General features: G+C 30.2%; 2 protein-coding genes across 2 annotated transcripts; both read right to left on the bottom strand.

Annotated features, from left to right (window-relative positions):
* Positions 1–1,545: 1,545 nt before the first annotated feature.
* On the bottom strand, positions 1,546–5,287 carry LOC107961950 (protein NRT1/ PTR FAMILY 4.3). Its single transcript, XM_016898135.2, has 5 exons — positions 5,080–5,287; positions 4,641–4,858; positions 3,907–4,335; positions 3,729–3,817; positions 1,546–2,643 (listed from the first exon to the last, which is right to left on the bottom strand). The coding sequence occupies exons 1-5, from the start codon at positions 5,225–5,227 to the stop codon at positions 1,788–1,790; spliced, it is 1,740 nt and encodes a 579-aa protein (XP_016753624.2). The 5' UTR covers positions 5,228–5,287; the 3' UTR covers positions 1,546–1,787.
* Positions 5,288–10,385: 5,098 nt separating this feature from the next.
* LOC107963102 (uncharacterized) lies at positions 10,386–11,648 on the bottom strand. The gene is made up of 3 exons (XM_016899689.1): positions 11,415–11,648; positions 11,163–11,295; positions 10,386–11,074 (listed from the first exon to the last, which is right to left on the bottom strand). Exons 1-3 carry the CDS (start codon positions 11,646–11,648, stop codon positions 10,386–10,388), a joined length of 1,056 nt encoding a protein of 351 aa, XP_016755178.1.
* Positions 11,649–15,329: the final 3,681 nt, after the last annotated feature.

Below are 15,329 nucleotides of genomic sequence, written 5' to 3'. Positions count from 1 at the left end.
ATGCCCTCGCTTCTTCGGGAAATTGGATTAAGATTTTAAACAATATTTATAATAATTATATTAATAAATAAATAAATAATGATAAAATTTTTAAGTAATTATATTTAGACTTAACAATAAAATCATTATGAAAAATTATATGAAATATTTTATGGATTGAGATATTAGCACAAACACAAGAAAAAATAATTAGGCATGACATAAAAATAGTATAAACACAACATAGATATGTAATTATTTTTATTTATTTATTTTATTATACTTTATAATACACTTATCAAACCCTTAATATGCTTGTGAAGTCTAAAAAATTTGACTAATAATTTACTAAATAAATTTTGTAGTCAATATCTATTAACGAGAAAAACTTACTAAAAATTTTATATAATTAAAAAATTATAAAAATTTAAAGAATAAAAAGCCAAATCATGCTAAGTGTGGCTATATTCTTAATAAAAAAATATTTGTATTTTATATACTTCAGTGAATCTATAAATATATTTAATGATGGTTAATCATACCACGAAGCTCTTAATGAGGTCTTGGTATTGTATGTAAAATGTTAATGAATGATTTATTGAGCATCTAGATTTGAATCTCATTGTACACTATTATCATGTATGGGTCTTGAGTCCCATATGCATTAATAAAATAATTTATGCAACTAATTCTCAATAAAACGAAATGCAACTCCATTCCCCAACGGGGCAACTGTCGGTTCCATGCCAGTCTTTTAGCAAACATATTGATAGATAGATGGATATAATCTTATAACCAATTGTGTGTGAAGAGGAGCCTATTGGTGAAGTATGTTGCGAGAGAGAAGTTTGAGACATGCTGGAGACATGTTTCTTAGAAGATGCGTATTCGGTAATAATAACATGCATACCACTTTCTCTCTACTTTAATTTCCTAATTGCTTTCTTTTGATAGGTCACCTTTTCTTCTTTTAGAAAAATATATAATTTTTTCACCATTTGACTTTATCTCGATTATGTTTCATATTCATGCATCAAATCAAAGAAGTTAGATCCGGTAGCTGTTGAAAAAGGGCCCCTCAGTCCTAGCAAGAAAGCACTTGCTAAGCTCCCCAGTTGCTGCTTTCGTATTCCTTTCTTGTCAAAAGCAATATTCATAAGGTGCTCTTTCATGATCAAATGGATGCCCTTAACTGATATATAATGGACAAAAAGGGCTAACATTAAGAGGATGCAGTGAATCCTTGTAAATGGGTAAACATTTAATTCTTTTTATCAACTTCATCAAAATTAATTTTTTTCAGGTTTATAGTTATTCCTCCCTTTCAATAATGTTATTTCTAGGATTTTAATTTAAATTTTCTTTATATTTTACCATTATACTCAATACTTATTAAAAATTTATATAAAAAATTAAGTGCCCAGCCCTTTTTTATTCCTAATTTTGCATCTAAAATAACTATATATAACATCCACCAAGCTATATATAATTTACCTATGAAATAAGAAACATTTTTTTGTAGGTAATCCAAATAAGGTTCCTAAGGAACCTATGAAATGAGAAACATCAATTCAAATACCGCATAATCATAATAATTATCTGTCGAGACCATTAAAACAAACATTCAAGAATGATACGCTTTAATTATAGTGTCTTCTTTACTTGTTTATACAACCTGTATACGTTTTAAAAGAGCTTTCCGAATGGCATCCTAAATCTTTATCTATCATACAAGTTATATAGTAGATAATATTGGCTTGAAATACTCATATTATATGTAGAAAATCGACGTTCCATGCAATATTAATTTATGGTATGTTCTCATATCCACCATCTTTTGACAGTGCGGCGGGTTGTGGTGGTAGAGAAGAATGGTGAGAATGCCATCTAGCCCAGAATAGATAGTTTACGAAGTTGAGAAAGCTGAGGACTGCTAACAACCAGTAGAAAAGATCAAGCCTGTTTTTGTTGAGATCATTGTAGCTAAGCCAACCACCGGCATTGGAAGAAGCTGAAGTGATCTTATTTACCAGGGAAACAAGCACTGAACTGAGGTAGAAGCCAAATGAGTAAGAGCAATAGGTTATGGCAGTAAAAAATGATTGCATCCGATTCAAGGACTGCTTGTAGAAGAACTCAATGAGGCCAACCGCAGTAAGCATTTCTGATAATCCAAAGATTAGGAACTGTGGGGTGATCCAAAATATGGATATTGTTTTGCCCGAATGTAAGGCCGACTCCCTTCTCTTCTTCTCCATTACAGCTGCTGAAATCATGGAAAACGTTGCAAGGAAAAGACCCGATCCTATTCTTTGAAGAGGAGAAATTCCGGATTCGTGACCGGTGATGTTGGTGGCGAAGGGGACGAAGAATTTGTGGTATAAAGGGAGAATGAAGATGAGCATGATGTAAGGGATGGACTGAAGGGAAGCTGGAGGGATATGTAAAGAGTTGGTGAGTTGAGTGTCCATGGCACTTCCTTGTTGCACTGAAAATGTTTGGAGCTGAGCCAAAATGGTGTTGAAAACAATGGTGCAACCAAATACAGGAATTACTGCTATCAGTATCTTCACTTTCTCCACTTGGCTTACACTGCACAATCTCCATGGACTTTCCTTCCTCCTGTTATTTCCATCATTTTTGATGCATGCTTTGTCCAGGAACCTAAACACCATTCAATATTATCATCCAACAAACCTATAAATATGTACAGGGAAAACTTAATAATAAAATTATATTATAAAATAATCATTTAATATTTGTATTGTAGGCCAGTCATAAATTATTTATGAATTAATTTTTTTAATGTTTGGGTTCAATAATTAATGAATTTATTTTTAATTTTTTTAATTAAATTATTTAACTTGTAACCTTAATTCAGTCAAATAATATGTGTATAAGAAAATAAGTTATTTTACCGTATCTTTCTCACAATCATATATGTATATACAGCTCTTACTCTAATTTTTGAGTAATTATATAATATTATTAAAGGATAATTATTTAATACACATGAAAATTTTTATTTTATAAGTAAAATGTTTTATTTATTATTTTTAAAATTTTAAATATAAATTAAGGACAGATAATAAAATTTTAACCTCGTTTATGAAATTAAAATTTTTCACTATCAGTATATCCAATAATTATTATAAATTTTTAAATTTAAAATTTATGTTATTTAAAAAAAAATTAAAATTTATGCGAACAGTACAATTATATATATTGAAATGTGGACAGTGCAGTTTCATAAAATTATGATGTACACTTTCACAAGTCCATATATGCATGTATATTATATTAATTTGTGGAGTTAAATTATATTCGCTTAGTGAAAAAATTGATAGATAATCCAAGCTAAAAAAAATAAAAAATAAAAAGAAATATTTAAGGTAAGCATCTAAATATTTTGAAAATTAATCTTATTTTTGCATTATGTACACATTAAATTAAAAAATTTACCCAATTCTTTAACAATCAAATAAATTTTTTTATTTTATTGTTTTTAGAAACATTGTGTGAACCATGCACTGGCACTTACTAATAACTTTTGAAAAAATAAATAAAAATAGTTCATCCTTTTAACGGGTGGGATCACATCTCTACATTGACAACACATAGAATATAAATCCACCAAAAGTCATAGATCACACTAATAAAATAATAATAAGAATAATCTACGTTATATTCAGAACACAACGTGCAATGAAGGCATCAATTAAGAGGCAATTATGTAGGATTTAAATTACCTAAACCTTTGCGTCTGAAGCATACTGCAATTGGAATTAGGATTAGATGGACAAGTTTGCTTTCTCTTTAATATGGCTGCCACCAAAACCTGAAGAGATACATGTAAAAGAAAACTAAACATTAATTTAAAAAAATTGTAGAATGGCAAAATGAGAATGAGAGATGAGATTTGATTACTTGAGCAATGGGGGTGAATATGCTTCCTTGAGGAGGCTTGTTTCTGTAATACAGTGTCCCAGAAACCAAGGTAATTAGTCCCATGGCCATTGCAGCAGCTGAGAGTCCGAATCCGACATACATACCGGCATGAGTTTGGATCCATATAAGAAGGGTAAGGGCAATGAGTTCACCAACGGAGAAGGCAAAATAGGCAGCATTAAAGTAGGTTGAGAGCTTTTTGGTTTGAATGTTGAACTGATCAGCCCCATGAGCAATCATGTTGGGTTTAACACATCCACTTCCTAATGCCACCAAGTATAGTGCAACAAAAAAAATCAAGCTCTTCACCCCCTTTGCTTCTTCACATTTCTCTCCATCAGTTGCCATGTTGCACTTTGGTGGCTTTAATTGGGGAACATGAGCTTGGACTGACAGCAATATCAATCCCTACAAAATTATTTATATAAGTACATAAAAGATAGAAATAAGTAGGTTTTATGAAAAGAGGCTGTAGCTTGAAGATAGAAAAGAATGATTATGGATATTGAGATTAACTCAATCGGATTCAAATTTGGCTTTCCTTTTGTAAAAAGGGTACAGTGCTGACCAAACTTCTACTGCAGATGAGAAAGCTAAGCCACTATTTTTGAAGAGAGAGAGACAAAAAGGGGGAGTTGAAAAAGAAGATAAAAACAATAAAAAGGGTGAGTGAATGTATATGGTATAAAATATAGAAGAAGAAGCAAGCTTACAGAAAGCTCCACAAAGCCAAAGATTAGCATGGTCCAGAAACTCCCAAGAAAAGAGTCAGAGAGGTAACCACCAAGAAGGGGCAAAAGGAAGATTGTTCCCACAAAGTTTGTCACTATGTTTGCCGAGTTGGAGAGGGAGAAATGCATCTCATTTATAACATATGTAATCAGGTTGTTCCCCACTGCTGCTATTGCCATTATCTCAAATGCCTGAAGCCCTGAGTTCATTCATACAGCACACTCCATAATGAATTATAAATACATAACTATCACCTTTGATTGCATGAAGCAACTAGGTTAAGTCCCTTCAGATGTTTTATATATGTTTCGTTTTCATATAGTTTCATTTTTTTTAAAATAACATTCTCAAACTCATGCCTTAATGGGAAAAGATCAAAAGAAAACGATGGAAAAAGAAACAGAAGAGAAGTGAACGAACCAAGAACAAATGAAGCAGCTTGGAAGCCACCATGTTTGTTAGGGTTGGAGGGCCTCCCTCTCCAGTCAAGTGTGCTTTGTTCTTCCTTCATGTTGATGGTCATCTCATTCTCTGCTTTGATGTTCCCTCTTCTTTCTTCCATTTGCATCTTCTCAAGCTAAAGCAAAGCAAAACAAAACAAAGCAAGAAAAAGGGGGGGGGGAGAGGCTGACTTGGGCTTTTTTATAAAAGTAACCCTAACAAATAAATTAATTATCAAAATAATTTATCCTTTTAATTATGTACAAAAATAACCTATTTTTTACAGTAAAAAGTGGTGGAACCATATGATATGGTGTCACCACTTTGCCACGTCAGCCAAGGGTATTAAAAAAGTATTTTTTGGTGGAGTCATGTTGAATGGCGCCACTAATATAAAATACTAAAAAAATACTAAAAAATCTAGAAAAACAGGGACTTAAAAAAAATTTCTATTTTTCGGTAGAGTCATTGTAAATAGCGCCACCATTTTTCTGATTTGTTAGGTTTTTATATTTTTTATATTTTTTTTACTTTTTTTATTTTTTTAACTTTTTTTCTTATATTTTGTCTCTTTCTTAAATTTTTTTCTTTTTTAAGTTTTATATTATTTTCTTAATTTATTTTACTTATTTAATTTATATTATTAATTTTAAAAAAATTGTAATATATATTTAAAATGTTTTATAATTTTTTTTTAAAATTTTAATTATTATTTTTAAAATTTTTTTAACTTTATATATATATTTGTGAAATTAATTTTTTATAAATTTTAAAAATGTATTTTTCAAATTAGTTTTGAAATTATTAGTTTTATAATATTTGAAATGTATGTTTAATATTTTATTAATTTTACATACAATTTTAAATATTATTTTTAAATTCTTTTTTTATCATTAGGTATATATATTTAAATTTTAAAGTTTAAATTAATATATATATATTATAACTAGTCACATCATGTCAGTGATGTGACTATTAATAAATTTAAATATCAATATAAATTTTAAAAAATATATATTAAATATTATTTTATAAATATTAAATATATTTTTTTCTTTTTTTGACTCTTTTTATTGTTTTTTTTCTTTTATGTTTAATTAAAAATTTTGAAATATTTTATTAATATATATATATATATATTTGTAAATTTTAGATATGTATTTTGAGATTATTTTTTTAAATTTTAAATAAAATTTTAAATACATTTAAAAAATTATAATTTTTTAATAATATAAGAAATCATAATATTTTAAATATTTTTTTAAAAATTTTGTCTTTTTCCTTTTCTTTTTCCTTTTTTGAAATTTTATGTTTTTTTCTTATTTTATTTTGTTTATTTATTTTATTATTAATTTTAAAAATTTTGTAATGTATATTTAAAATGTTTATAATATATTTTTTTACAATTTTAAATATTATTTTTAAATTCTTTTTTTAACATTAGATATATGTATTTAAATTTTAAAGTTTAAATTAAAATATATATATATTTATTATAACTTGTCACATCATATCAGTGATGTGACTATTAATAAATTTAAATTTAAATATAAATATAAATTTTTAAAAAATATATTAAATATTTTTTTTTTATTTTGACTCTTTTTATTGTTTTGTTTTAAAAGAAAATTGTTATATATATATGGGTGGGGCTTGGTCTCTCCTTGTATAGATGAAGAAGTTGAGTGAGGGAAAAAAAAAGTACGTTTATTAAAATTTTATTTTTTTTGTTTTTATATTTTATAGTTAATGTAATATAATAAATAATTGTATTGTATGTTTGTTTTTTATATTATACAAATTTGAAGATGTCTTCTGGAGCAAATACGGATCACACTTTATCGATGATCGACGAAACAGTAAAATTTAATATAAATTAAAAAAAATTCGGTTTAGTTTCCCAATTTTTTTTTTGCTAATCGCTACTCTGTTGAACATGTTTTGACTGCTTTAAAATACTTATCTCTAATTAGTTGTTATTTAGCTTCTGTTGAACATTTTAGATTATTAATTTGATTATACTTTGTAATACTTTATTTTTGTTATAATTGATTTAGATATACATTATTTGTAATTGTATTTGTATACTTTAAAAAAAAAGTTAGTAGCACTCACCTCCAAACATCTAATTTAATCACACAAATTATAATAGAATAGATATATTATAAAAATAAATTAAGATATTTTTATTTTTTTAAATAACTACCCCTTAAAATTGACTTACTTAAAACTTTACTCTATTTTTACTAATTTCATACTTAATTTATTAGACGGTGTGTAGGGATTAATACGCAAAACTATTACTTGACGAGGTCGATTTATGAAAAAAAATTCTTTTAATTTTAATATATATATTATTAAAAAAATAATAATAAAAGTGAATATATATGATTATTTACTAGTTAATTTATAAATAACTAGAAAACATAAGTATTTGTTTAAAAAATACTTTATGTTTTTAAATTTTATCATATAAAAAAATATTAGTATTCCTTGAAAAACAATTTTTCGCTATTACTCATTTTAAAATTTGAATAAGATATCATAAAATTTTAAAATTAGAAATATATACGTATTGTAACCATTGGTGTCAAATTGAACTTGCTTGAACCAATCATCTTCTCTTGGGTTGCTTTCTGGTTTGGACTTATTTTTTACACTGGTGGAGTTTGAGTTGTTGCTCAATGAATTTCTCTTTTCTTGTAAATTTACTAGTCCCCAGTTCATATTCCTGTAATTTCTCCCATTCTTTTATTATTAATATATTTATTTTAATTAATTTAATGCTTAACTATGGTTAGGATATAATAATCACATTTGATTTCTGCGTGTTATTATTAATATTTTATGACAAATTTTCATTCTATTATTAATATATTATCACTTATTTAATTTAACTTAAATAAAAAAAATACTTAGAATGGTTACGTTGGTATAATATAAGTGTGATGTTTTTGTCTTCTCAACCTTTCAATTTTACTCTTGAATATATTTTTTTATATTTAAATTATATAGATAATTGATTTATCATATTTTTATAAAAAATTTACCATACAAGATGGTTATCGGGTTTTAAGGTTGCGGTGTCATTTTCCCAAGTACGATCCGGGCGAGCGAATCATGCCATACTTACGGTTGGCCAGATTTGGGGACATCGCATTGATCCAGAGGTTTGACTTGAGGCCAAACTTACTATCCACCTTGGTTGAGCGGTGGTGTACGGAGACCCACACCTTCATTATGCCGTGCGGGGAGTGCACTATCACATTAGAAGACTTCGCTATGCAACTTGGGTTACGAGTTGACGGTGTTGTGGTCACGGGTCGAAGCAAAGTGCTGGAACCTTCTGTAGTATGCCACAGACTGCTTGGACGGTCCCCTCGTGATGGGGAATAGAATTTCACATGCTTGACATTAGCATGGTTGAGAGCAAATTTTAAGCGGTTATCGAGCACTGCCACTAAGCAAGAGGTGATGTATGCTGCTCGAGCCTATATTATGCAGCTGATTGGGGGATACTTCTGTCGAACAACACGTCTAATAGAGTCCACTTAAAGTACTTGCCTCTATTGGAGGATTTTTCTCGTGACGGTAGTTACAGCTGGGGACCTACACTGTTGGCTGCATTATACTATGAGCTCTGTCGTGCAACAAAACATGGGGTTAGTAATATGGCTGGTTGTCTGGGTCTACTGCAGTCTTGACCTCTATACAGGATGCCGTTTCCAGCGGCTGTTAGGCACCAACCATATTCGTGGCCACTTATAAATAGGTAAAAACAAAATTATACTTAACATTTAACAACTCATAAGTGTGGATAATATTTTTCAAAGTTTAACTACCAACGTGTTTGTTTCGATTTCAGATGGGCGACATTTTCGGGAATTGGTGCGAGCCAGACATTAATCTTTACCATCAAATGATAGAGGCGTACGGTGGAGAGAAAGTAATATATATTAATATAGTTTAAGTAACGTTTATTTAACTTATCCACTTACAGTATGTGATGTGAATTGACTCATTAAGTTATATTGTGCAGTTCTTGTGGATGCTGTATTCTGCAGTAAACATTGCAACCTTTATTCCTCAGAGGGTTCACGCTGAAGCTCGTATGTGGTGCATTAACATGCTGGTGCTCAACTTCTCAACCGTTGAGTGGTACAACGGTGATCGAGTTATGCGACAATTTGGGTGTAAATAATTTGTGCCGGTCGAGCCACAACAGTTTGCTGATGTCCACGGTAAGACCATGTAAGGGAGACATACATTAGATTGGAGCGTGGAACATCAATGTTATGTAGCACTATGGAATACCCAGTACGACAGGTGGCCTGAGATGCACTCCTGCATGTTTGACTTCAGTCCCTCGACTGAATATATGCAGTGGTACATGAATCGATTGTGAGTTTATTTATATAGTGGACAACTTATGATAGTACCAGGTCATGGCTATAGACGTGGAAATCAACCTACGGTGGAGTTAGAGGATCAACATATGGCGGAGCCCGACTCGGAGGACCAAGTTTTAAGCACATCGGAGCAATGGGTTGACACTTTTTGTGATGAGTCCCAGAGCAGTTCATATAAATCGGACATAGGTGGTTCGAGTTCATATCACCTGGACATGGGTGGTTCGAGTTCATATCACCCGGACATGGGTGGTTTGAGTTCATATCACCCGGATATAGGCGGTTCGAGTCCATTTAACCTAGAGCAACCACCGACATCAGTTGATATGTTTGGTAATAACATGTACTCCACCCCATATCAGGCCACGATCAACCCAGTTGCCAATCCTTCAGATGTGTACAATACACCTCAGCGTCCACCTAGTCAACGAAGGCCCTTAAACCGTTATACCCCGAACGATGATACCACTTCTGGTTCTTTCCAATTTTAAGTTATGTAAATTTCAAGTATTATGTGATGTTTGTTGTATTGGTTTAAGGTTTTACAACTTATATATTAGTGTTTTTTATTTAATTTATTATAAAATCTTTTAAAGTATTAAAAGTTGCAACTATTAATCTTAAATATAATTTTAACACTAAATAATACAAACTTTATTTCTAAAAGATCATAATATAGATAGACCTCAGTTACAACATTTAATTTCTTTCAGATTGTGAAGATTGGCCAGTGTAGACATTTCCATGAGGACATTTGCTCCGATTGTGGCCAACTGTTCTACATATGGTGCAACGCTTTGGATCGACTTGTTCTCTTACATCCATGTCGTTTCGAATCCTCGTTATTGTCGGTCTACCTTTGACTCACCTACGTAGTTACCGATCAGGCAACATCTCGAATGCAGTCGATTGCACTTCCCATGTCGATATATCCCTTAATACAGGGAACTCGTTACCCCAAATACGCAACGTACGTTCAAGTGTGTATACATCATCGATATATTGTTCGACATTCAAACTATAGGTAGCACAAGCTGCAACCACATGCGCACACGGGTACCGTAGTGCTTGGAACATCTCGCACTCACACCGCCTGTTTCGGAGATCAACTCCATAGGACCATGGTGAGATCCTTGACCGACGACTGATATACTCTATCACTCGAAAAGTTTCCAAACTTCGAGAATATAGTTCTACATTCATCAACCTAGCTTTTTGAGTGTTATCTTTCATAGCATCTCTAATTTTTTCGACGTACACGTGTCCTGCCTCTAACCATTTTGCTTGTTTCAACCTCATTTTTGGCATTAAGGTTGCTAACATGTAAAATGTGGTTGAAAAAATAGCTGAAATTGGCAAGTGACGCGTACGTCTTAAGACGGAGTTAACGGCCTCAACAAGATTAGTTGTCATATGGCCATAACGGTACCCTTCGTCAAAACATTGAGCCCATTGCCACGGCTCCATGCTACTCAACCACTGTGTAAGAGAAGGTTTGCAGCCAGCCATATCAGTCTCTAACCTCGCCAACTTATGTCTAAATCGGTGTGGTTCCAGCTCGTACCCTATGTATATATTCCGATAAAATGCGTTAAAATTAGGAAATGGACTAGAAATAATTACAAATACGAATTTAAATGACGATATTTTTACCCATGTTGACAATTCGTTTGCGCCAGTCTTTGTTCTTATACTCATTGTGGAAGTTCACAGCGATGTGACGAATACAATAGAAGACCTCCACGGAACCTCCGATTGCCGAATTGCAGCAACAAGACCCTTCGATCTATCAGATATAATGCAAATGTTGTCTTGCCTAACAACATGTCTCTGTAAGTTTCAAATGAAATATGCCCATGATTCAGAGTTTTCTGACTCTATGATGGCAAAAACGATTGGTAGTACATTTCCATTACCTTTTTGTGCAACCGCAATCAGAAGTATCTGCGTGTATTTTCCATAAAGCCATGTTCCATCAACTTGCACTACTGGTTTGCAGTGGGAGAAGGCCCTAACACATGGATCGAAAGTCCAAAACAGTCGACGAAACACTCTTTTTCCCAGTTCCAATTCTCCATTAGGGCCTCTATAAGGCAACGTTTGCAAGTCTACGACAGTTCCTGGGACATACTCTACCATTGCTGAAATCCAACTCTAAAGTTCATTGTATGACTCATCCCAGTCATCGTACAATTGTTGCATGGCCATTTGTTTCGCCCACCACGCTTTCCTGTATGGCACTCTGTACTGAAATTGAGCTTGCATGTCTGCAATCAATGTCGACACAGGAATGATTGGGCTATCTTTCACCAGTGGCATGATGCAGTTGCAAATACTTTTGGCATCCAATTTTCAGTGGTCTTGAGACATGCGTGCGACAGTACATGTATAAATGCAGCACTGTTGAGTGCTGTTGAGTGCTCTGTATAAATGCAGCACGAACTCGCCAACCACACCCATCGTCGGCTCTCCAACATTTCCCAACGTATAATGTCGGTGTAGATTTGGCAACCTTGTAATAAATCGACAGCTTCATGCTGTATTGTTTGATGGCAAACACACAATCCGCCTTGTTCTCGAACTGTTGCCCAACGAACAACTCGTCGAACTGTGAATTTGACGCAAATCTATGAGCAGGTACTATATCAGCGTACTCAGGGAACTCGGATGCATGTGCTGCATCTGGATCTACGTTCAACATGTTGCCCCTAGGTTCATTTCGTAAAATAATACCATGACTCGGGTTACAGAATGAAGGGCCGTGAACATCTTCAACCTCCTCCGGGCCTTCATCATCGATATCGTCCGGAACCTCATCAACATCAGGGTCACTAAAATCTTCAACGTCTTGATCAGAATCTTTACCATTATTGGTCATTTCTCTGACATTTGTCTTAGTGCTTATTATCACCTCCGGATGTATTTGTAGATGGGGACCGAGGGTTGGGTTGTTGTACAAACTCCTACCATAATTAGGAATTTTGGGTATCTGATACGTTCCACCGCATTCTAATTGGCTTGTCCATTCAACATTAAGATCAAAATCAAATTCGCGATGTTGACTTAGTGGGCCAACATTCTCAACAGGCTTTAAGTCTGCTAACTCAGCAAATAATTCAACTGGTTGGGGGTTCACACTCCCAATAGACTTCCATTATAGTGCCCAAGTCATCATCATCTAACAGTTGCATCGTACAAAATTTGAACGGATCTGTAGAGATTGGAAACTTGTAAAATAATTTGGACATCGCCCTTCCATAATGGATAGCTATTTTCGCACTGATCTTCCTTTTCATTTTTGCTAGCTTCACATTTTTTTGAATTGCAAACCTACTCTTTGCCGACCTTGAAATACATAGCCAATATCACCTTCTACAATTTCACCATAAAAAACAACATACACCAAAAACACCTCATTATTCATTTTTAACAAATTTTTTGAACTTTTCCACTTAACACAACAACTACACCACTCTATATATAAAAGAGAACCAAGAGGTGGAGCCATAAAGAATGGCTCCACCAAAATATTGTGATTTTTTAGAGTATAGGGGGCCCCGTTTTCAAGTCTGACAGCCAACTTATTTGTTTCAGCCTTTTCTTTTTTCTTAAAGTTTTGACTTTCTTTTTTCTTTTTTAAGTCCTTATTTATTTTATTTATTTCAAAAAATTTGAAATGTATTTTTTAAAAATGTTTTATAATATATATATTTTTTATAAATATTAAAAATATATTTTCAAATTATTTTTTAAATATTAAATATATTTTTAATATTATAAAACATTTAAAATGATTTAAAATGATTTAAAATATTTTTTAATATTTTAAATGATTTTAAATATTTTTAAATTTTACATAGAATTTTGAAATTTATAATTTTTATTTATTTTTAAAAATATTAAACATTTTTTAAATTTTTTATACAAATTTTATTTAAAAATTTAAATGTTTAAATGTTTTATATTATTAAAAAATAAAAACAAATAATAAATTTAAAAGATCATATCTTTAAATTATTTTAATATTTTATATTATTAAAAATATGGTTAATATTTAAAAAATAATATTTATAATTTTCAAAAATTAATTTGAGAAATATACATTTAAAATTAAAAAAAAAATTCTAAAACTGATATTTAAAATTTTAACAAATATATATTATAGAACATTTCAAATATACATTACAAACTTTTAAAAATTAATAATAAGAAATAAATAAATTAAATAAACTAAAATAAAATAAAAAGAATTATAAAATCTTAATTTAAAAATTCTATGTAAAGTTAATAATATATTAAACATATATTTCAAATATTATAAAACTAATAAACAAAATACAATAAGAAAATAATATAAAACTTAAAGAAAGAAAAAAAAATTAAAGAAAAAGACAAAATCTATGAAAACTAATCTAAAATTTAATTTGAAATGTATAATAAAAATAAATAAAATAGATAAACAAAATAAAATAGGAAAAAAAATAGACTTCAAAAAACTAAAAAAAGAAAAAATAATTATTTTTTTAAAATTTTAAAAAATTAATTTGAAAAGTACATTTTTAAAATTTATAAATAATTAATTTCACAAATATATATATAAAGTTAAAAAATATTTTTAAAATAATAATTAAAAATTTTAAAAAATATTATAAAACATTTTAAATATATATTACAAATTTTTCAAAATTGATAATATAAATTAAATAAGTAAAATAAATTAAGAAAATAATATAAAACTTAAAAAAGAAAAAAATCTAAGAAAGATACAAAATATAAGAAAAAAAGTAAAAAAGTAAAAAAAAGTAAAAAAAAGTAAAAAAAAGAAAAGAAAATATAAGAACCTGACAAATCAGAAAAGTGGTGGCGCCATTTAGAATGGCTCCACCCAAAAATAGAAATTTTTTTTAAGTTCCCGTTTTTCTAAATTTTTTAGTATTTCCTTAATATTTTATACTGGTGGCGCTATTCAACATGGCTCCACCAAAAAATAATTTTTTAATATTCCTGGCTGACGTGGCAAAGTGGTGGCACCATATCATATGGCTCAACCACTTTTTACTATAGAAAATAAGTTATTTTTATACATAATTAAAAAAGTTAGTTATTTTAATAATTAATTTATTTTTTAGGATTATAAATAAAAGCAGGCTTGACTTGTTGTCTCTACTCTGTCTAATATGGCTGAATTTAAGGGAATTTATAAATGCCCAGCCACCCCTCCTAGATTCTACGGAAATTAGTGGAACTGACTCCCTTGAATTTAAGCCCCACACGCACTATAACCTTGTGGATTACACTTGCCGGCCATTTTACAGGTCATCGCAGTCATAATATATCAAACCCTCAATCTAATCTGAACATTTATTCATTATTAATATTCTATTATTATTTTATAAGAGAAGAGCGAATGGGAGATACAATTGAGGATGTGTTAATCAATACTTTATTTTAAGAAAGTTGTTTATTATTATTGTTGAACATTTATTTTAACAAAAATTGACTTTGTAATTATTATATTTTAGTGGGAGATTATATATGGGTAGAGAAAATTTGATGATAATCACTTATTTCCATCTCATTTATTATTTACGTGATTTTTTTGTAAAATTCTTACATATCATCCTTCCACCAATTCTGCTTCCACAATGGTTGTACTTTATTGTAAATTCTCTTAACGTACGAATTTTACGGCAATTAAGTTATAGCTAGAAGTTAAATTATTATTATTTTATAATTACTTCCACATATGATTATGATCTTGATATTATTGTTAAATGTATCGATACTAAAATTTTATTTACTTTATTTTGAGTAAATGAT

The sequence above is a fragment of the Gossypium hirsutum genome, chromosome A06 (genome assembly GCF_007990345.1).
Source record: "Gossypium hirsutum isolate 1008001.06 chromosome A06, Gossypium_hirsutum_v2.1, whole genome shotgun sequence".
NCBI lineage: Eukaryota > Viridiplantae > Streptophyta > Magnoliopsida > Malvales > Malvaceae > Gossypium > Gossypium hirsutum.
This window is presented reverse-complemented; position numbering and strand designations above follow the sequence as displayed.